Source organism: Arctopsyche grandis, chromosome 13, assembly GCF_051622035.1.
Source record: "Arctopsyche grandis isolate Sample6627 chromosome 13, ASM5162203v2, whole genome shotgun sequence".
Lineage (NCBI taxonomy): Eukaryota > Metazoa > Arthropoda > Insecta > Trichoptera > Hydropsychidae > Arctopsyche > Arctopsyche grandis.
In genome coordinates, this window is record NC_135367.1 from 4,226,255 (window position 1) to 4,250,036 (window position 23,782).

At 33.6% G+C, this 23,782-nt stretch overlaps 2 protein-coding genes and 1 non-coding gene across 4 annotated transcripts in view; 1 reads left to right on the plus strand and 2 right to left on the minus strand.

Moving 5' to 3' along the window:
- Positions 1-23,782, minus strand: part of LOC143921569 (B-cell receptor CD22-like) — a 520,711-nt gene that overhangs the window by 348,116 nt on the left and 148,813 nt on the right. The window contains exon 5 of the mRNA XM_077444921.1: positions 8,609-8,812. Coding sequence (XP_077301047.1) covers positions 8,609-8,812 — 204 coding nt within the window. The remainder of the gene's footprint in view (positions 1-8,608; positions 8,813-23,782) is intronic.
- Positions 1-23,782, plus strand: part of LOC143921513 (uncharacterized) — a 381,855-nt gene that overhangs the window by 35,219 nt on the left and 322,854 nt on the right. The gene's annotated exons all lie outside the window — the stretch shown is intronic.
- Positions 20,450-20,521, minus strand: TRNAG-UCC (transfer RNA glycine (anticodon UCC)). Its single transcript has one exon. It is a non-coding gene; the product is annotated as a tRNA-Gly (tRNA).

Here is a 23,782-nt window from a genome sequence, read left to right on the forward strand (position 1 = left end):
TTAGTTTGTTGCAGTAAATACAGCTGGAATTCAGAGTGAAAATTCACAACTGGGTATTTTCCATTGTATCGGCTGTATTGTGACCTTCTTTTCTTCGTGGGAAATTTTAAATTTTTTCCACGAATTACGACACGGTCGGCGTTTATGAAATTTCGTCGCCGATATTAAACGTCTGGGGTGTATGCTGCGCCCTGCCGAGAGAAAGAGGAAAATTCGCAGAGATTTCGAGACGTCCCCCGTCCACAATGGAAAACTGTGTTGGAAATTTTCGCCGTTCTTATGGCGGGGCAACAGACGTGACATTTATGGATGCCATTGTGTTGTCGGCGGTGGTCCTTCGTCAGATCGAAAACATTCCTGGAGGTTTCGTTGAAAATGCTGGAATAGTGAAACGCGACGGAATGCACCAAATCTGACCCCTATTGTATGTATAGTAAAGCCCCGAACAAATGATGAATTTTAACACCGCTCTAAACGAAATTTCAAAATAATATTAAACGTTTTAGATAATTAAAGACTCATCAAATACAGAGCATGTCAATACACAAGTACAGATTTAAATATGAAAATAAAAACAATCATACAACATGCACTGCCAAAAAAGGGATCAAAAATGAAATCGTGCTTTTAAATATACGGCAGGAAAATTATCAAAAAGATATACATTTTAATACGGATCATTATTTCACTGCAATTTCAGCTGAATGAAAGTTTGGATTCCACGAAATTTAATATTTCACACGTGTGTACAATACAATTTAAACTTTGTATAGTGTAGATTTTGAAGCAATTCAAACTGTTTCTACGAATTTTAACATTTCAAATGCAAAACAGCAAATTTGTTCATAAAGTAAACATATATGAGCCGTTATATTTGAAAGAGGCGGAAGTCCAATATTCATTTCCAAAAACACCAGTTCTGTTTGAATTCATTCCCAAAAACACCAGTTCTGTTTGAATTCATTCACAAATTGTTATCACTTCTTTATGCTATTCATTAACTCCGTTATCAATTAGATATGTCCAGAACCTCAGAAAAGCATAATAAACGTATTACATGGGACCATATCTTTTAAATATTGTTAAACGCAAAATATTATATTTAATGTTTTGCGAAATATTTCTCGAAATAAAGAAAAGTGGACTTCCAAATATAGCGGTTCATATAAATAATATGACAGTAGACTGCATATTATTTATATTATACTGACTAAAAATATAACATTTTCAGTACATTGCATCAGTCATTGCGTGCATTAGCGGCGTTTTTCCTCACTTTGGTCGAATTTTCCGGCGTGCCTTTGCGAAATTCCCCGATTTATCCCACGTGTAATTTAGAAACACAACACTGATTTTCAAACGCGCATATAATTCGGCTCGGTATGACTTATCTAATTCGTTTTTCGTACGTTTGGACGAACGCGAGCGCCGTTTTCACGCGTAATTTGCCCTGAAGCGCGTACCCGTTATTACGTCGTTTCGACGAAAACGCTCAATTTAACCCCTCGCCGGCCGATTTTCCATGCGATTTGTCGCCAACGCCATATTAATTACACGCGTCCGTCGCAAATTAATCATCTCGAAGCTGTTGTTGTTGTCGATGATTTTGTACCGTGAACCATCCATTTGACGATACGAGACGGCGGCTTTAGATTTCAATCGCCAAAGTTTTGCACGAGAATTGTAGGTACTACATTTAATTGAAAATTAAAGAAATACTGTTTACATATGTATATGTATACTTATGTCAATTCTAATCATTCAATCAACAGTACGACCGCTGTACTCTGTGAGGTGGAGTGCCATCTACACAACAAAAGCATTTAAATTGCAATTACCGCTTGAGTTAGTACGTTTAGATAAAAAGAAAAATACTGAGATAAAAAAACCAATCCTTATAAACGTGGTGAAATAAAAAATTTGCCAAATAAATGAAAAATAGCACGGAAAAAAAATCCGTAAAAAAAATATTTTTTTGACTTTTAAAATTCGCTAGACAATTAATTAGAAGTATTTTAAAGCAATGAAATATAACAATTAATAGGAAAAATATCTGACTATTGATTTCAATACTCACTTTGAGCGTAACAATCCTAAATTTTGAGTTAAAGACCGCAAAAGCCAAAAAACTGTAAAAATCGCGGATATTTTTAAACGCTCATATCTCGTAAATGATCACTCATCAACAAAAATCAATATCATATTCAAATTCAGTGGGTCAAACTTTGTAAAGATTGGCTAGTCTCCGCTCTGGTATTTTTTTTTTGTTGCTCAGTGTTATTTATCTTACATTATATATTGAACTTCATGAATGTCTGTATAAGGTTATTTAAATGTATATTTCGTGCGAAGCGAAAAAAAACTTACCAGTTCAAAATCATTGATCGAACAATAGACAATTAAACCATTTATTTTTCATAACATTAATACATATCTGATTGTTTATGTATTCTGTATTTCGTTAACGTACACCCGTCGCATTGGAGCAAATCTGTAATGGCGAGTGTGTATTGATTTGTAACAATAAAATAAAATATATAAAAATAAAATATTTACAATGGATAAAAATGGTAGAAAAAATAGTATTGTGCAAATCGTGTAAAAATTATCTAACTAAAATCATATACAAACGAAACTTCGAACCGAAAAATCAAGCCTTTCGAAGCTACTATGAAAATAATACTATTCATATTAATGTATTAAATAATATATATTTAATTTATAATATTATTTATAATATTATTACTTTAATATAATATTGAAATTATTATAAAAAACGACAGTTCACCGTGCAAAATAGCTTCAATTAAATATGAAAAGCACATCACCAACACCCATACAACATATACTACATACATACATATATAGGTACATAAATACAAGAATTTCAATCGATCTATTTACTCGTTGAAGCCAATTCGTTTCGAAGCGATAATATGAAATGTGTGAATTCAATTGGCGTATGCACAGCGAGACTATTTACCTACATATGCACATATGTGCATACGCACCTACATACATACCTTGTATACAAAGCATACACACAATATTGAAAATGTCCGTACACATTATATGTACCCATACATACATACATATGTACGTATGTATATATATACGCTAGTCATTTCCGATTCACATGCGCTTTTGGCCCTCTCTCTCTCTCTCTCTCGCTAATTAATTGACTCATTTCAATGGGACACGGGACACTGTCGTAATTAACTCACGGACAAATTCACTATCAAAATTTCATGCACGCAAAATTGCGTCATATTTCAGCACCGGATCGCGCAGCTCGCGAAAATAATTCACAAACAGATATGGCGATGTGTTTTACATTGAATATAGCCGTTAATTATTGAGCAAGAGTGTAAATTGACGTTTGGTAATTAGTCGCGGTTTAGTGTAAGCTATTATTTGAAATTAATAACAAAATATATGGAAGTTGTTTTCGATCAAATCTGATTTGTTCTTCACATGTAAAGTAAGTACGCAACAGTGATTAAAATGTATTCACAACAATTTTCGCTTTATTTAATTATGGTATGGTATGAGGTGTCTATTTTTATAAACAAATTTGTATAATAAATATTATGTATATAATTTTTTTACTAGTGATTTTGCCCGGTTTCGCTCGGTATATAAACCCGCTTAAACATGGCTAATCTAATAGTAAACATTTAATTAAATTTATTTGAATAGTTTTATTTCATTTAAATTTATTTGAATATTCATTTGTTTTTTTATTAAATTGAACGTCACGGATTCTAGAAATCAAAAAAACAAATATACGTACATATGTACATACATACATACATAGATATGGTCAATAAGTGAGTAAATCATACATTTTATTGTATGTAAATTAATGTTTATTTAACGAATCAAATCATTTGTTATTTGATTCAAAGCACAGAAAATCATATTGAATTAAAAAAAAAGTTTTTTAAAAACATAAAAACTCTTGTACAATTTGTATATAAAATTATTATTTTGAATAAAAACACCAATACTTTTTTTTACTACCGCCATCTATGTATAAAATTAATGACTACCAACTGTCACCGAGATTAGAAAACTTCGGACCTGAAATGCTTCTTATACGATATTTTATCTCTATCGTAATGGCGGAGGCTCCATTTACTTATATTGATGACCAAAATGAGCAATATGGCAAAGTATGAAAACGGTCGGATAAGAGGCAAACTTTTTCCTGAATTGTAATCGTAAGTAAAACGTGAAGGAGGTATGTAAAAAAATAGCAAAAGATCCTCGTAAAGTCAAAAATGCCAATAAATATACACACGAAGGTTAATTTTAAAACAATCCCCTTTTTTCTAACGCAATATACATATAATATTAGATATGTACATCTGAGAGATAGATATACTGATATATTGATTTAAATTGCTTTCTTTGCCAAAAAGTGTCGACAGAATTAATCCAATTTCTTAAAAATATATTGGCCTCTTTTTAAAATGAAATAGATAAATATTCCATTTGCACCGAAATAGGTCATTTTTTTTAAAGATATGCTTTTGAATTAAAATTATATACAAGAAAACTTTCAACGACGTTTATTTAAATAACGATTTTCTCGCTTCGTATAGGGACTTTATAAAGCAAAACGGCAACTTTGAATTTCTCGTTTATCAGTCAAAAGTAATCATAATCAACCCAAATAGCCTCCAACAGGTGATATTGAGGGTTTTTTGTAATAGCAAATAATCGAAACCATTCTAAAAGTGAAGATACCAATATGCAAAAAAACCCACTTGTTCGGAATTTTCATCGAGATAAATTGATTGGTTTGAATCCCGGGATATTTTCTAAATTGGCTGAATTTATTTATTTAACGTTTCTTAGACACGATCCAAGTTTTCCACTAGGTGTGTCTTGATGGTTGCGTTCATATTAAGCACCGAGAGGTTACCGGGTTCGATCCCGTACTGATCTTTATTAATACTGCTGGTCAGGTTAGTTAGTTGATAAAGAACTATGGCGATTAAATATTGGGTATATTGAGGATATACCTCGCATCGCCTTGCATTTCGCTGCCTCAATGTGAGGTGCCCATCTCATTATTTTATCGAACGTTACTCTTAAATAATACTTTGATATGAAAAATATTACAAGTGGAGCAACTGGTGACTAGACTAGGTAACTTTAACTAAGCACACACACACATACACTAACAATTTACGAACTTTATCGCCGTCTTCCGACGCTAACAGGGCTCACACCACACCTGATTTTACGACGTTAAGCGAGGACCTAATTTTCTCTCACCCAGAGGCTCCCATACCCGGCGCGCGTGAGTGAGATTTCGATGAAATTACTTATTCGCGCTCTAATATTAATATCGCGTAAAATTTTCCCTACCTCCTTCCACTCTCGGTTTAACGAAATTAACGACGTCGTCGTCGTCGATACGCGACTTCCGCTCATTTAATATTATACGCGACAATGATGGCCACCCTACGCCCCGTTCGCATTACGGTGACGTTAAACGCCCATGGCGAAATTGTTTTATATGATTAAAATCTTAATGGCGTCGTTATCAAGTTACATATTAATTAAAACTCGGCAGTGCGAGCGAAAGTGATGAAAAAAACAGTAAATCAATAAAACTCAATTACACGCCATCGCGTCTCACGTGTGTGTACGTGTACGTACGTGATGATACACAATTCCTGCGAGATATTATGTATGGAAAAAATAAAGAAACTGAAACGGATTCAACCGCTTTGTTTGAATTTAGAACTATTAAATATGTTACAGTGAAAGCATATTTCAAGTGAAAATCATATTTCAAGTGATCATACAAAAATTTGAACTCGAGATTTTGACTGATTCGAACTTAGATTCGATCACTGATCAAGTTTTCGAGATCTGGAAAAAATATGTGTGTGTGGCTGTGTGTCTGTGTGTCTGTGTATCTTGGGGATTTTTTGAACACCGTTAGTCCTGTCGAACTGAAACGTATTTCTTATCGATACGACGTAAATTTTTTTTTCAAATTTGTAAAAGTTGACCGGAAATAGTACCTCTCCTTATATGTATGTAGGTGTCCTCTTTTTTTTTAAGTTTTTGAATTAAATTATCTCCCAAACGGCTAATCAAATGGGATTGAAATTTTTTTACATATAATATAAATTATAAATTTTAGACCCTAATATGTTTTAAATATTTTTTCCTAATCCGGAAGTAGTACTTTCAAACTAAAGAATCGAGGTTTTTTATGTTTCTCAGAAACCTTTTGGTTTATTGAACTGAAATTTCATATCTAAAAGTTTAAGCTTAATATCAAGTTATGTATATAATTTAGTAATCATCTGTCAACCGGAAGTGGCCGTTTGCTCTTGTTCGATTTTTCTTCCACTATTTTTTTGACCTCTTAAAGATGCGTGCTCTTCATAATAAAACTACCAGTTCTACTATTTATAATTGTTATAGTCAATTATACCCTCATTATTTGAAAGTAATGACAGAATTATTGATCGTTAAAGATCTGTTTTATTTGAGGGATAATTTAAACGAGTATGACAAGTATGTATTCTCCCTACTTTATGAGAAATTTGATAAAGATAAACATATTTATATGCACTGTATGTGTGTATTGAAAATGTTTAATAATTTTATATTTAAAAACACGTTTAAGAACACATTACCTCAACTTCAACATACAAAAGACATCATTAAATCTTTCAAATTTCAAGTTGCATTTCTCTTTCAATGAAAGCTATTTAAATGAATACTCAATGCAATGAAACATCGCTTTATTCAAAATATGAATTGCAGCAAATTGTAGTGGCGATTGTTAATTTGAAAAATTGAATTTGACGCTTTTTCTACAGCATAATTGCAATTAAACGGCATGAGTGCTATTTTCTAAACTTTATATGTACATGAAATTAAATTGAGTTAAAAAAATATACCTATGTATATGTTAACGACAACCACAAAACTAGATCCAAATCAGTGAAAATATTGAGATCGAATTTTCTCACGATCTTCTCAAAACTTCATCAATTGGTACTACATTCATATAAATATAAAACATATAAAAACAGAACACGATTGTCGTACGTCAATCACACGAACAACATTACATTGAGATATCGATACTACATTTATGTTAAAAAAAAAACACATACTACATACACATACATATATTATATTTATATCACATTCTTACACCACAAAGTAAACATGACGTCGAACGTCGATTTTTCCCGATGTAAAAAATATTTTATTTTATATATTTAATATAAAATCAACAATAATACTGGAGGAGGGGTGGATGGCGCTGGGAAAAAAATTAGACGATGAGGAAATTAAATTTCAGAGAAAACTGTGAAAGGAAAAGCAATCGACACGTGTTGCTGACAGAAATGTTTTCATATTCGAGCTTTGCGAATGTAAATATGAAATTCGAGACCCGAATAAACAGTCGCACTGGTTGCCGATCGATTGAATAATATTTGAGAGCTCTCGAGTGACGATTTTATAATGCAATAATAAAATAGGTCGATTTGAAAGGACGGTAATTCCGATCGCTTCAGATTCGGAGCTCACTTAGGAGACGTCGAAATTTCATGGAATATCAACAAAGAAACCTTTATTATTGTGTATTTTAAATATAGTGAAATACCATCAATTCACTAAAAACATGAAAATATTTACCAGCTGAAATACATATTAAAGGTATGCAACATATGTATGTATGTAAGTCAACTTTTTGTTTTCGAAACATTTGAAACATTTGACTGCGTAAGATCGTACCTGTTAATCGAAAAAAAAAACGCTTACCACCAAATGTGAAAATCGGGCAGGAACTTAACTAGAATACATCTCGATATGCTATAGAACTGACTCTTTCTTTATCTAAATGAAGATTCTAATGATTATAATTTTAGCGAGATTGATTACTACCTACATTGGTACATGCAGCTTTGACAAATTCAATGTACATATGTATGTATAATCCCAAGACTTAAACTCTTGGCCACTTTGATCTCGTAAAACCCATTGCTGAAAAATTTAGTCAATGAAATCTTGCCATTTTGCAAACGACTAACTAATCAATTGAAACTTCATACATCAAACTTTTACATAGTAAAAATGTCATTCACGTTCATAGTTACAGAAATCCAAGTCCAACCATATGAAAAACCCTACATAATATGATATTACACAAGTAATGTTTTCTAAACATTCAAAAATAATTTATTCATACAACACAAAATTTTAATATAAATATTAAAAATGCATACTTGCATAACTATTAATTATTAAAAATGCATAATTATACTTAATGTGCCAAAAACGGTGTTTAATTTCAGTTTTACGGATTTAATATCATTTTATCTACACAAGTAAGTCAATGTAAGTCAACTTTACATTTAAACTTTTACGTAATACGCAAGCTTCTACATTTGTCCCACCGTGCATTGGTTTGATGCCGTACGCTTAAACTAAATCTCTCCAATTTAACAAAACAACGTCAGTATGCTTTTATATGTATCTACATATGTAAGTTAAGAATACGTATGCCTCCTGTGGGAGATGAATAGTTGATAATATGGTTAAATTATTAGGGTATACTGACGGTTCAGTTCCAGTCTGGCGGTCTTCTCCTGAGGATTGATCAGCTTGGTGTTGCTCGCCTGACATTTGTACGTTGAATTGAGGTGTTCTCTGGTTAGATTCGGAACTTCTAGCCGATTAACAACCACGTGATTCTCAGTGCGAGTCCCCTGATTATCGGAGGCCTTGTCGTTTATGAACCACGTCAACTTGGGCTCGGGGCGACCTGAAACATTTTCAAATAAAAGTATTGTATTAATTAAAAGTTCACCTTTTTTTCTCATTCGGAATATATTATAGACACATATGTACATATACATGTACATTGGGGAGCAGGATACGGATGTGTACATGTGCTAAGAGTGTAGGCGTTTAATTGGACAAAACTTGGAAAAGTTTCAAGGGAAGGCGCCTCGTTTTAAGTCGTCACCGTCGATGGGAAATATTTTCGGTTTTCCTCCAGGCGGCCATTACAGTTTTCTCGGAAGCGACGCGCTTAAGGATAAGTGAGTTTTTCCCGCCGGAGAAAAGCCGTGCCCAAGTATGTATGTGTGTGTGTATGTATGTATGTACATATGTATGTAGGCGCGCTCTGTACATATATACATACTCTCGAAAGTGCTCGGAAAATTGTCTCCCACCTACATTCATATATACCCTACGCTTTGCTATACTTACATACCGTTGTGTTAAAAATAAATGCAATGAAAAATAAAAACAAGAAGGAATACACGTTGAAAACGCCGGGGCGATAGTTGGCCATGTCTGCTTAATGTAAGTTTACCGTCTTTTCCGACATGCAAAAGGAGTTATGGTTAACTAGACGTCGCCGTTTTTGCACTTCGCTACGTTGAGTATTTTAATTCTTTATTTCAGTTTTAAAAACGGAGTAACTGAAATAAGTGCATCGCGGTGAGTTTGCAGAGGGGATGCAAGGAAATTTTCAGGACGTTAAACTGCAATAACAGAGAGTAATTGAGCTTTGTCTGTCATAGTTAGCAAACACGACAAACATCCATAAAGAAAGTTATTTATCATCTCGTAGAATATTTATTTACAAACGCTACCTATATATGTACATACACACACATTATATGTACATATATATATATATATATATACACACATAAATTTTCAAAATAAAAGTAAATAAATAATACAATAATTGACATTCCATAATTCTATTAAAAAAATTTCATTTTCATAATGAAAGTATTTCATGACATATTTTTGTTAAACCGAAAGTTTTATCACTAAATCAGTATGTAATTGTATGATTATGACATGTCCGTGATCGAATATATTAATTTATTTATACCAGTTTATGTAAATACATGAATAAGACATAAAGACATCATATCGCGCCCAAGTTATTCAATGCGGTTGAGGGAGTTTTCAGGAACTTGCAATGGGACACATCCGGAGTAAAAAAATCAACGGTTGCTTTTTAAATCATCTTCGGTTCAAAGACCGTATAGTTTTAATAGCTCGTAATCTGGCTGACTTACTAAACAGACTAGCACAGCTGGACAGAGAAAGTAGGAAAATAGGATTAAAAATTAGCGTAGATAAGACCAGACTAATGTTCAATAGCTATTGTATGCCTGATAGCATCATAAAAGATGATAAAAGTAGTAGGACAAATAATAGACATGTCCAGTAAAAATGAAGGAGATATAAAGAGACGTATGAAATAATAATTGAGTGCATTTGGACGAATGAATGCAGTTTTTAAATCAAAAGTGCTACTTTCAGCATTTAATTAGATGATAAAAAGTAGAAGTTGTTGGTAAGTATGTATAAGACAAATTATGGACATGTCATGTAGGCAAGTTAGAGGAAATAAAGAGATGTATAGAATTCAGATTATTGGGCGATTAGATCAGAATTAATCAGATCATTAGAATTCAGAGTAAATTTGGGCGAAACAACGTCATTTTTAAATAAAAAAATTGCCACTTTGACTGAAGAAAAAGTTCTTTAATCAATGTGGTTTGCCAATGATGACATATGGATGTGAATCTTAGACATAGAACGCCAAGTTGCTACACAAGGTCCAATGCACTCAAAGAAGTATAGAACGTTGGATGTTTGGCATAATGAGGAAATGCAGGAAACGGAATACATGGGTGAGAAGTATGACAAGTGTAGTGGATATAGTGGATAGAGTTAGAAATTTTAATGGTTGGGAGACGTGGATAGAAGTATGGGCGAAAGTTGGACAAAAGAAGTGCAAGATTGGTACCCGAGAGAATGCAATAGGGTAAAAGGAAGACCGTGAGGAAGTTGGGTAGACGAAATTAGGATGTGTAAAGTGTGATGGATGAGAGTTGGGCAAAACAGAGACGAGTGGAAGCGTGTTCGAGAGGCTTTCATCCAGTAGTGGATGGTGAATGGCTTTAGATGATGATGATGACGATGATGTTAATATATACATATGTATATAGCTAGTATAAAACATTTCTCCAAAGATTAAACAATGGTGTGAATTGACATTCTCGGTACAATCTTTAATATAAAAAGCTCTTAAAAATGTAATTAATATAAAAAACAAGTCAAATTACGAGCTACAAGTTAATTTACGAGTAAATGTATGTAAGTAACAGCTTCGTCAAAAACGCTTACAAATGTCGATCAAATGAAAATTGCTACTTTTTTATGTTTGAATTGTAATTAAAAATTGTCAAGGCCTCATTGGCGGAAATTTAAAAATAGTATTAAAAACTGAAAAAAAACACATTAATTCGGTTTACTGAAGCAAATTATGTCCTCTATCTTAGTTACAATGTTATCCATCAAAATATATCTATTAGAAATGTTGAAAAATCGATTTGATTTTTAAATGGCGAAATAATACAGAAGCAAGTTAATGTTCGAATGAAATGATGGCTCACATCTTTATAATAAAATATGTTGTTATTATATTCCTTTGAAACAAAGATATTTTACCTTTTCAATTCCAGACTGTCGACGATCGTGCATTTTATATGTTACACGAAAAATTAATGAAAAAAAAACAAAAGCGTACAATTTCAATGAAAATTTTTAAATTAATTTGAAAAAATAATTGAAAATATGTTTGGATATTATATTACCCGGAATATTTGAACGTATTGCATTACAATTATCTACTCATGGAAACTTTCGTAGTTTGACAGGTCTGTTTACACGTCCGTTCGAGTGTGCCATATTCGAACGCAGGTAAAGTACTCAGGATAGCTACCTTCACGTGTAATCATAGCACAGTTGAAGAAGGTTGAAGTTTCCCAGCGAGCTTTTGAAGCCTTCTCGGAAGGCAGGTATTATATTAAGTGCGCCGGCAATGTGGAAAATTACAGAAGGACTTTCCGCCGAGCATGAATAACGTGTACGTAGTAAGTATGTACGTTATCTTGTGTATATCATTCATCATTCGAGGTGCATTGCATTCTCTGCAATCCTTTGAAATATGACCGTTAATAGTTTACACTAATGGAATTTACAATGCAATATCGAGTGCGAAACGTGGAATTATGCATTTCCACAGCTGAAGAATTTTCCTCGTTGCGCGGAAAAATGATATTTTCACGTGGCTGTAATGCGAAACGTACGATGGCTGAAAATGTGGAACGTTATCGAACGTGCACTCCAGCACCTGCCAGCTTTTGGTATTTCTCCTATTGTTTTTTTTTTCTGTTATATTTTTTAAACATGGGAAAATGTATGAAAAATGCATGTGCAAGACCCTGCGAGGCGTACGCCGTTTATCTCCCGTTGTGATTTTAGTATTGCGAAACCGCTGAGGGAAAAAGGAAAAAAAGAAAAATGGTTAGAGAACAACGGTCGCAATATGCCCCGATATAAATGCTCGCAATGTTCTCACAACGTATTACATTCATGGGAGTTATTTTTTTTCTCGTTTCTAGTTCAAAAACTGAGATAGTCCAGTTTAAGCACTGAAAGCTCATGGGTGTCTGCTCCATCGGTAGTAAAATATTATGGCTCCGTCGTGTTTACGGTATTTTGAAAGTTTCTCCGATACGTAATGTTTACGGAACCTCTGGCCGTTATTTAAGGCTTTATGGAAATTCGTTCGGGAAACTGGGAAAAGCGACCGCGCACACTGGTTACAGTACCATACAAATTTCACATCTGAGAACGAAACAATTTTGGGATTTACGCATTGGTGAACTTTCTGCAAAGTTTTTTTTTCTTTGCCTTACATATTACCTTCGTTGATTCGTGTTTTTCGTTATTGTAACCTATTATATACTTGTACTAAAATAGAAAAAAAGTATACATACATACATATGTATATACAAGTATTTATGTAATTTACGATGTTGCTCTGTTGTACATATTTGCTTTTTATAAGTATATAAGCACATATATAATAAATAACTTTTTTTAAATGATATTTATTATATCTGTGGAAAAAGTTTTATTGCGTTTAACCTTTGAAGGACGGAGCGTCGAGATCGAAAGAGTGTCCCTTACAGGGGTCGAGTAAGACCCCAGTATTTTTTAATCAAAATATAGCTTTTTTCAACACAAATGGGTTCAATATATATCTTATTAATCATTTTATACATCAAAATAAGCCTTCTTACAAGATGTGCTAGGCTTTGACTCACTATCTTCTACATAGAAGCATTATTACCATTTCCAAATATTTCTTTGGAGTATTAAAGAGAAAAATTGACAACCCTTCGATTTTATTGGAATTTAAATTTTCGGCGTCTGAATGTGGTAGAGCTTTGCGTCATCATTTACTTTTCCAACCTATTCTGCTTTCAATAACTCGTCTCTTGTAAAGGCTATCCGGTTCCTTAATGTGATAGATGAACATTTGGACCTGTTCAATTGTCATGTTGATGAGCTGGTCAGTTTCATGAGATTCAACACCAGTCTATTTGAATGAGATGAATGATTGGTAATTTGTATTGTTCTTTTATTTGTTATTGTCTTTTTTTGTAAGACTGGTGTGACACTTTGGGGCAACCTGTCAGATCACTGGTCATATTATTGTTATTATTGTTATAAATAATTAAATAAATATGTATGTATGTATGTTATTTAAATCTGCTCATCTGAATTGATTTGTTTTAATTAGAAGTATCCCTTTTCTCCTACATTTCTAATTGTTTAAAAATTGAGTGATTCTCAATTTTGTTACGATATTTTATATTCCGGAATTTTCCGGCGAATCATATAGGATCAAACTGGATACCGCTTGCCTCACCCGAACCGAACCCACCACTTACAGATCGCCTTGAAATATGTTCTCAAACGTTGTTTCAGCCGTTTTTATAAGGTTCTGATCCGAAAAAGATTAATGTTATGTGTTTAGCTGCGGCCGCCAGTTGGCGCAGAAGCGAAATGCCAGAGGCGTCTTGTGCCGACACTCGTGCTCTGAATTTCTATCACCTACTAAATTTTTCCCTTAAGGGAAAACACCCAACGAAGCTGTATAGATGAAACGTCTTTTTTTCCATACAGCTGAAGATTTTCTTTAAATTAATCATTAACGCCACACACTCTGATTGAATCGCACGGATCAAATTAAACAAAACAAAAATAACACACACATATATGTATGTGTAAGGAAAACAATATTAACACAACTGGCAAATGAAAAAAGGAGAATTTTAATAAGAACATTATCTCCGGGAGATGTATAACGAGGAACGCGGAGGCCTTTTATCATTTGCGCACAAAGCAGATGCCCGTCGAGTTACGGGTACGTGCGAGGCCGCCATCAACGGCGAATTCTAAATTAATTTCACGTGGAAATTTAAAAGAAAATGGAACAAGAAAAACCGCAAGGATAAAGGAAAAGTCCCCACCCTTTATATGGACCCCCACACCCATTTCTCCTCGTTTAAGACGTTGCCAGTTTAAGACAACGAACGCCGAGGAAGGCAATATCCCCAACAATGGTTGGCCGAAGGAGTTCTGACTAGTTTGGTACGGGTGCGGGGTTGACATGTCATTTGCAGAGAAGGTGGCTTACCGACCGACGAGAGAAGGCTTTCATGGACAGGGAGGGCTGATGGACCGGTTGATAAGACCCCGACCGGTTCGCCGGCGAAACGGACGGGGGTGCGAATAGTCGAGTTGCAAATTCAGCTCTGGGGATATGCGAAGTTCGAGCTCGATATTGTGACAAAGTGGACTCAGGCGAGCTTGAAAAATTTATTCTAGATCTGTATTTTGACAGGTTCGAGATTGTAGAAAATAAACATTGAATCTTATCTGTCCTCGGATTCAAAATTCTCAGAAGGCTGTTTAAAATATCACACATCCATAAACGTATTCAGTGGTGTCTCTGAAAAAACATCACCTCTCGAAATGTAGATTTCTAAATTATGTAATTGTAGAATTTTACATGTGTACATATGTATTACTTATAATACGTCAAATGCAAAAATAAATATAATTATTTATTTAGAAATTATATTTAAATTTAATTGAATCTAAATTACGGTTGTTGAATTTTATTGCCTTAATTAATTGTGGGGACTTAAAACTTATATGTATTTAAGACTTCAATGAAATGAATAATATTTTAAATTAAACATTTATATTCAATGGAATCAAAATTAATTGAAAATTTATATTTAGCCGAAATAGGTAGGACGTTATAATCTGTTATAAGTACATATAATATTTGTACGATTCAAATTAATTAAATAAGTTCTAATGGGCTAAAATTTATATATAATATGATATTTATAAAGTCATCGGCGATAAACAAAGTGTCGACGACATTGTAATATATATTTATTTATTTATTTTAATATACAAGTATACCACAGAGTCTTTACAGGTCACCCCAATATAAAAACGGACGCGATGTATGTATGTGGGTATGTGGCGGGCGCGCCGACCAGTATGAAGATTAAAAAAAAACAAATTTTAGAATGCCATGAGTATATGTTGTGTTTAGAGATCTATGTATATATATAAAAATCAATGTTTGTTTGTTTGTCTGTCACGTATGCGTTCCTATACCATTCAACCGATTGCGATGAAACTTACATGAGTTATTGTGTTATTGCCCGCAATGGTTTCTGTAAAAAAATCGTCCAAAAACGGAAACGGGAACAACGCGAATGAGTGGCATTGCAACGCAATAATTTTAATTGTGTTCGCATCCCCACCGGGGTTTTTAGGGTAAAATAAACAAACAATTGAATACTTTCTAATGTGTTAGCTGCCTGCGGTTTTCTGACAAATTATCATTACTGTAATTTAATTCGATTATTAAGTATTAATTTTAAACTGAAGCATTCACTTATCGAAACACATCGAGAAACGGGAACGGGAACGGGAGTTGCTTGCGTTATTATGGCATTGCATCGCATGCCGGGTCCAGCTAGTATTTAATAAAATAAATACACGCAAAAACGAGGCGCACAACCAATCAGCGTGAAGTGGTCCACGTGGACTAATACATTTGACCAATTAGAGCAACGACGATACATTCTGACCAATGAGTGCATTTTAAACATCCGCTATAGGGATGTAGCGTGACAACCAGTCATGTGGAGGAGACGCGGGGAAGCGGAATAGTGGGGAAATAAAGACATCATGGGAACGGGTGACATCAGCGTCAGATGCGCTGCGCTGTATGTATGTGGGTAATAGGTAGCGTACACACATACACACATCCACGAAGACACACACGCATTCATTCATAATTTCGAACGGGTGAACGGGTTGGATCGGCGAGCGTATAATGCACGCACTCAACATTTTACTATTAAAACGTGCGCGTGCCCAAATAGATTGCCTTACATTATATTTTTATATATATATCAAATAAATTTATGTTAATTTGTGTATCAATTTTTCTCTGAAACCACCCATTGAAATTAACGGGCACAACACTAGTTTGTAATAATTCGGATCGATTCCGAAAACGCGCTGGCATTTTAACCTTTTCGACGCGAGATCGCTCGATAACGCCCGCTCCAGATGGAATATCATTAATTGGAGTCGATTGTTATCTTAAACAGATTGTCTCTCAGAAGGATGCGAGTGGGGGGATGAAAAGGGGAGGATGTGGGGGAATGGGAGAGAGCGGCCGTTATCGTTCGCCGTGTTTGCTCCGCGTCTTTCGCGTATCTGTGCGAATATTTCGTTTGCTCATCAGAACCAATCAAATTTCTCGCCCGAAGGGATGAAATCGACCCGAGGGTGAGCCCTTACCCCTCCCTTCGGGGTGTAGGAGCTAAGAACGGTCTCTGAAACATGTTTTATTCATCGAAATCATTACGCTGTGTACATGTGAAAAATTTCATATGTATAAGTGGATACTTGTAGAGGAAGGCTGTTGGAGCGATTTTCTCGACTCGCAACTCTGAAACAGTTGGAATTAAATTAATGATTAAATTTATATCTATAATACAAGTTAATACTTGTAAGAGTAGACTGTCGAAGCAATTTGATTAGTATGAGTTTTAAAGGTTGTAAACAATGTTGTCAACCAACTAGTATCTAATGGTTTCCAGAATCATTGATTTTTGTGACAGTATATGTATGTACATATATTGGAAGATTTTTGTATTGTAAAGTCCAAACTTCTTATGTTCAATGAAAACACACTCAGGAAACCTTAATATTTTAAGAACAAACTAGATGTCTTTCCTAAAATAAAGGATTTTTGTAATATATTTGTTTTCCAATACCTTTTCTTAATTTTCGTTTTCTTTTAGTTACTAAGCTACCATTCCAGATATTAATAGGTTTTTGAGCTCTTTTTCCAATTTTGCTGTACATTAACATTAGAATAATATAATACTATGATTATTAACAAAATAAATTAAAATTGTAAAATAGAAAATGATCAATAGATCAGCAGCTATTAAAATAGATATAAGATGTATTGTGAACATAATTTCGTAATAATAAAAATCATTTAAAAATCAAATTTCAGATATTTTATTTTTATTTTTTTTGGTATTTTCTTTTATGTATGTTGTATTTTTTGTCTTTTTTATTATTATTATGAATATTTTTGTTTTTATTTTATTATTTGTCAAATCCCGTGGGTCTTTCGGCTTTGCCGCCTTGCCCATGTATTTTAAATAAATAAATATATTCATTAATACGAAATTGGATTACATCACTGAGTGTGAAAACTAAATCAATCTTATAATATCAAATGAACGTTTATTAATTCGAATAATTGAGTGAACAAATACATACATGTGACGATGCGGTGCAAACGATCGAAAAGCGCCAGACAGACTGAACCACAGATTAACGACACATGTACCTTATGCGTGCGCACTGCTCGCACTTACACTAAGTGAAATCTATCCGAAGTCCCGACATACCTACCCTGTATACGATCTGTGCTTCTGATGCCTTAGTTCCGAATTTTTCCTTATAAAATTATTAAAAACTCGCCAGAAAGATCCAACTCAATTTTAATAATTACCATTTTAATAATTGCATCTGTGTACATCGAAAGGTTACTCGTCATCTGATGTGCAATTTTTCATTCGTGAAGTCGAGAATTGCGTTTAAAGCAGCCATCCAGTTAATCTGTGGTTCAATCTGTCTGGCGCCTTTCGATCGTTTGCACCAAACCCACATGTGAATATTCGTATGTTCATTTTCAGTCAAAAGCGTACCGGTATTGTGCAAGAGTTTGAATTGGAACCGCGTAGGAAATTTAATCATTCGATTAAACCGATTGAAATCGACGTGTTTAATTCGAATAACATTGTTTTCCACAATATGTCGCAAATCGACAATGGTTTTCTCGTACATACGTACACGTCATGTATAGTACAGGGGCCAAACTCGAATCTGAACAACTTCCGAAAGCACATTCAACGGAGGTTTAGCTCGCAAACGAACCGTCGACTATGGACAAAGAGATTCCTGTATAACGACATTTCGAATTATCGACGTTAAACCTCCCACGACAATAATAACATACTTTGAGTTTCGAAACTCGGACCATCCCAAATCCTCTCTTCGATGGCATTCGATTACGTGTGGTTTTGCCAACTGGCTAAGCGCCACTTTCGAATTAATTTAGAAACGTGTCAAATTCGATATTACTGATTTTCATGTTGTGAAATTTGTGTGAAAAACTATGTATGATTGTTATTAGTTTTAAACTAAGCGAATACCTATATTTAAATAATCGTACAAAAAAAAGTATTCACTTGAACGTTTTGTCATACAAAAGTGACATATTGACTGAGAATTTATACATTGTAAATTAACTACAATATGACTATATTCAACATTTTTCAACACGCTTTAGAATACCATTAAAACACTACTTTTGTCTTTTGTTCATTCGTCTGACTAAATATTGCCCGTCTAATATTTAATGCAAAATTACAAATCTGAAATAAAAATCAAAACATCAATATATAATATTTATTGTTAGCAGATCTGAATTAATACAGATTTTTTAGCCAAGTGGAGAACTGTATTAGTAGAATCGGATGTTATGACTCGACTGACGGAGTCTGATGGTTTGAATGATGTCGTACCTCGGGCACGGTTTATATACTAAATACGATCAGTTCATCTTAGAGTGATTGGATTATTTAATAGTTTTTGTGGTTTTATATTCCCCATGTGCAATTCATGAATATATTCAAAATTAAATCAAAGCGCGATATAGTGGCACGGTATACGTATAAGTTTATAAAAATGTAATAAGAGACAATTCAGTTATTTCGACAATACAAAGATAAAATGGGCATCTAATATTTTAAACAAATTGCCTGTAATTTTTTTACATCATTTTATTTACAGTTAAATTTATTATAAAACATTCAAAGATCACTTCAACAATTTTGATTTGATCATTTTTTTTGAATATTTTATCGTATTATAGCGACAAAATATTTTATAGTGAAATTGTGAAATTGTTTAGATGAAATTTGATTTTATTTTATTTGGTATTTATTTGTTAGTTTTTTGTGAGTATCTTTCATTGAAATGTACATGAAAAAAATATGTTATATGTATATATCGAAGGGGTACAAAGGAGAATTACAAAAAATCATTCTGAACTTAATAAATTTTCTTATAACGAAAGATTGAAAAGAATAAATCTCACTACACTGGATACGAGAAGAATAAGAGGCGACTTAATCGAAGTCTTTAAAATACTAAATAGTCATTATAAATGTCATATGTCCAATATTATTACATTCAATGAAATAAAGTAAAAACTCACCTCAGAGGTCACTCCCTTAGACTCCAAAAAGAAAAATCTAATAAATTGATCAAAGATTTCTTCTTTTCAAACAGAGTGGTTTCAGTTGGGAATAGTCTTCCCAATAATATTGTTATTTCCGATATACCTTAATATGCTTAAGAATAAGCTTGATGTATTTCTTAAACTAAAACTTGTTTCTTGTTTACTTTTTTCTCTCTTATTTTTATTTTAATACTGTCATTTTGAATGTATTTTTACTTTTTTCTCATTCAATTTACATATATGTATGTGTAAATCAAACTCCTTGGGTCTATCGGCTTTTCTGCTTCCTCTAAGTATATTAAATAAATAAATAAAAATTTAAATATTGTAAGTAGTCGAATTTTTGGGCGTCGTGAACGTCTAGAGTACCGTGAGATGTTGTTAATTATAAATTGTCAAATTTTGTAGTTATAAATTGCTAACTTTAGAATTTCATACCGAAAAAACAAACAAACATTCATATTTATGTATCAAAGAAAATATGTACGTGGATAAAATATAATTCAAAATTTTATTGAAAAATTATTACATTTGTTGATGCAAAAGCACTTAAATGAATACTAAACTTCTCTTTTCGCTTATATAAAAACTGAATCGACGATTGAGACTATAATGGACTAAATTTCCCAGCAAAAAGTAGAGTGCGATGGCCGGGAATCGAACCCGGATCAACTGCTTGGAAGGCAACTATGCTGACCATTACACCACCATCGCTGATGAATGTTTAAATTCGAATAATACTCAATAACCGCTTAATTTCACGGCAAATTTACTTTCATTTGCTACGCTCCAATTACAGCATTGCATAAAAGTAGAATTTTACCGTTGAATCCACTACCATTTCATTCAACATCCACAATTATTCTATAAAACAAATTTAATGAGGCGACTTATCACTCAACACTGGAGAGAGAATGTTCAGACTCGCCGTATTGTTCGAATACACGAATTAAATTAAATTTCATATAATTGAACTGTCAATTTTCCGTATAAAGTTTGCTCAACGTCCTCTATAAACTTGACCGTATGCATATATGCTCGAATACATATTTTGTTTGTCGAATTATACACGTTTAATATTTGTTGTGGAACACTAATGATGTTTGCATTCTGCTCTAAGACGGGGGTACAAGTTGTGGTTTTCGCACACACCGAAACGTTAACTTTTAACGAGCGTTGTTCCAATTTAAAAATGAGGCATTTCCATCTACAAAGGATTTAAAGTTGATAGAATAAAAATAGAATGCTTGCAAGGAAATAATTATGTTTGCGAAGAAGAATGTCGACGTTTTAATCCCATTACGTGTCCGGTACAATTCAATTCAACGATCAATTATAGCCGGAAAATATCCAATTATACATTGTGAAAATATTGATCGTATGTACGGGTGCTTATTGGCCGAAAATGATTAATTTCCGCAAACTAATAAATCTTTCAAAAGCTGGATACGATTAAATATGCGTCAAACCGCATATAATCCGCGCGCGAAGATTTATAGTCGAATCTGTAAGGATTCGTTTATTCTTCGTCGATGATTTCACAGTGTAATATTATAATGAAACACATACAAAATGTGATAAGCGTATGAAATCTGTTCTCGTGACAGGTTTAGGCATACGTTCTATAGTTTTATTAGGGGCGAAAGCTCATCGCTCAAGTGTCAAACTCGCATTAAATACGTCGTGTGAAAAATGTCAGACAGACCGACAAAGAAAGAAGGCTTGAAGAGAAATGGAATGAAAAAAAAACGAGGTCGTTGTTTTCCATGCGTGACACATTCCATCTATTAATTACAAACGTGAAGGTCCCTTCAGGGGGATGAAATTGGGAGGGGGTTGGTGAGGTCATCACCAAATTCTGCAACGACTGATGAAGACAGATGTACGACTGTCGCTAATTCCACAAAACATATGAGGTCGCTTTTAATTTTGTCCAATTTTCTTTTTTATCTACGTAATGCGAATACCAACGGTTAGTATTGAAAAAAAAACAACTAATTAGAATGCTTCCCAAACTATAGTTCGCGTTTATTTTCTATATTCATGAATTTGTAATAAAATTGACTCCTTCCGTAAGAACTACATATAACACTAGTATCTGCATACAGAAACTATGTCTTTTTCTATAAAGATACTATATATTTTTAAATAAAACAGCAGCATGGACTAGTGGTTAGCAAATGTATATGCTTTCAAACAAAGTGGTCACGGGTTTGGGTCCCATTGGTTGCTGCCGGCCAGAAATTGGCTTGTCACTCCAGGTCAATCATTTTCTATAAGAGTTTGCCGATTTATATGATTTTCATTGAAACGGTACCAGCAAGTTGGCAACCTTTAACTTTAAGTTTATAAAAAGATATTGAATGCTATCTACATTATTTCTTGAATAAATTGACGCTTTTAAATGTATCGGAAATCTTTTCGTCAAAAACATTCAAATTTGTCAAAAAAATTCTAAATAAAAAAAATAATTTATCAAACACAGTAAATAATACTATTTAAATATATTAAATACTCAAATCATACCTGAAGGATAGGTATTTCCAAGTAAAACATCAAAAAGTGACATCAGAAATATGCACGACTTACGATCCGGAGTGCTCCAGGGCAGTGTTCTTTGTCCGATTCTGAATATTATATGTACATATGTTTATATATATAAAAGATGTAAATATTTCAAAATAAAATTTTTCGAGTCATTTTGGATGCTTTGTGGTTCATCCCAAGGTATATAATCCACCGGGATATAAGGATAAAATAAGATGAGATAAGATAAGAGCAGCAGTCTCTAATTGTAGAAACAGGTTGGAGAATTATCCCAACTATGTAGCTTGCCAGGAAGCTGCTAACCAGTAAAATTACAAAGAGCCGAGAGATACTTTGAATTTGGACCTATATATGTATGTATAATATTAAGGGCACTTTACCCACAAATTAAGAAGGAAAAAATTGTAGAATTTGCTGAAGAGGAGCATCATTAATAAAATTAAATAAATAGGCAAATATAAGGCACAACCAAGTTTCTCTTGGTTGTGCATTTTTTTCAATATTTGTTTTCGTTGGAAAAGAATTCGTAAATAAATTTGATTGGAATATGATATCATATTTTGGTACTGTTATACAATTGTTTACCGCAACGTCAAGCATGAATTCAATCTATAATCTACATACACAAATATTTAAAAATAAAAGAAACGACACAACGGTTCGAGATATCAAAGTAAACTCAATTTAAATCGAGCGTTCGAGTTCACTGGAATCGGAGAACGTTTCAATTAAATCAGAAGCGATAGTTAAAAATGTCAAAGTCATTTGATTGAAGGAAGAACGAGATAAGGGAGAAGAGGGGGAGAGACTAAGTTAGCTTCGAAGCGTTCGAACGATGGGGGCTTTCATTGTGACCGGACAAGTTTCAGCACCGCGATGAAAACTGGACCGGAAGTGGCCGGAAATAGGCGCACCCTTGTACAAAGGGCCATTGTGGTTCGCGCTCGCTCGCGGGAAATAGCCGCAACCGAACGGACAAAAGATGGCAAATACCAACCACCGCAGTTGTGTTTAACTTCGTTATTTGCCGACGTATGGCTGAGGGTTTGGCGGGTATTAAAGGGTTAATAGGACGAGTGTAGGTGGACCTGTACGCTGACGACCACCCCCCCCCATATGAAACTAATACGAAAAATTTCAGAAACACCCTAAATAAAATTTAGACATTTCTCTTGTAGTGAAGTATCCTGATTTTAAAATTACATATTTTATCGTAGATCTACAGGTATCCGGACATGTACCCCCTGAACACATACCCCCCGGACACTTACCCCCGGCCAAAATCCCCCTGGATATTAGCCCCCCGTGCAAATAACCCCCGCCATGGAGAAAAAATGTTTAAAAATAATAATAAATAATTAATAATTTAAAATTAATAAATATGAATAAATCAAGTGTGGTAGAGCATATTTAATAACAATATTTAAT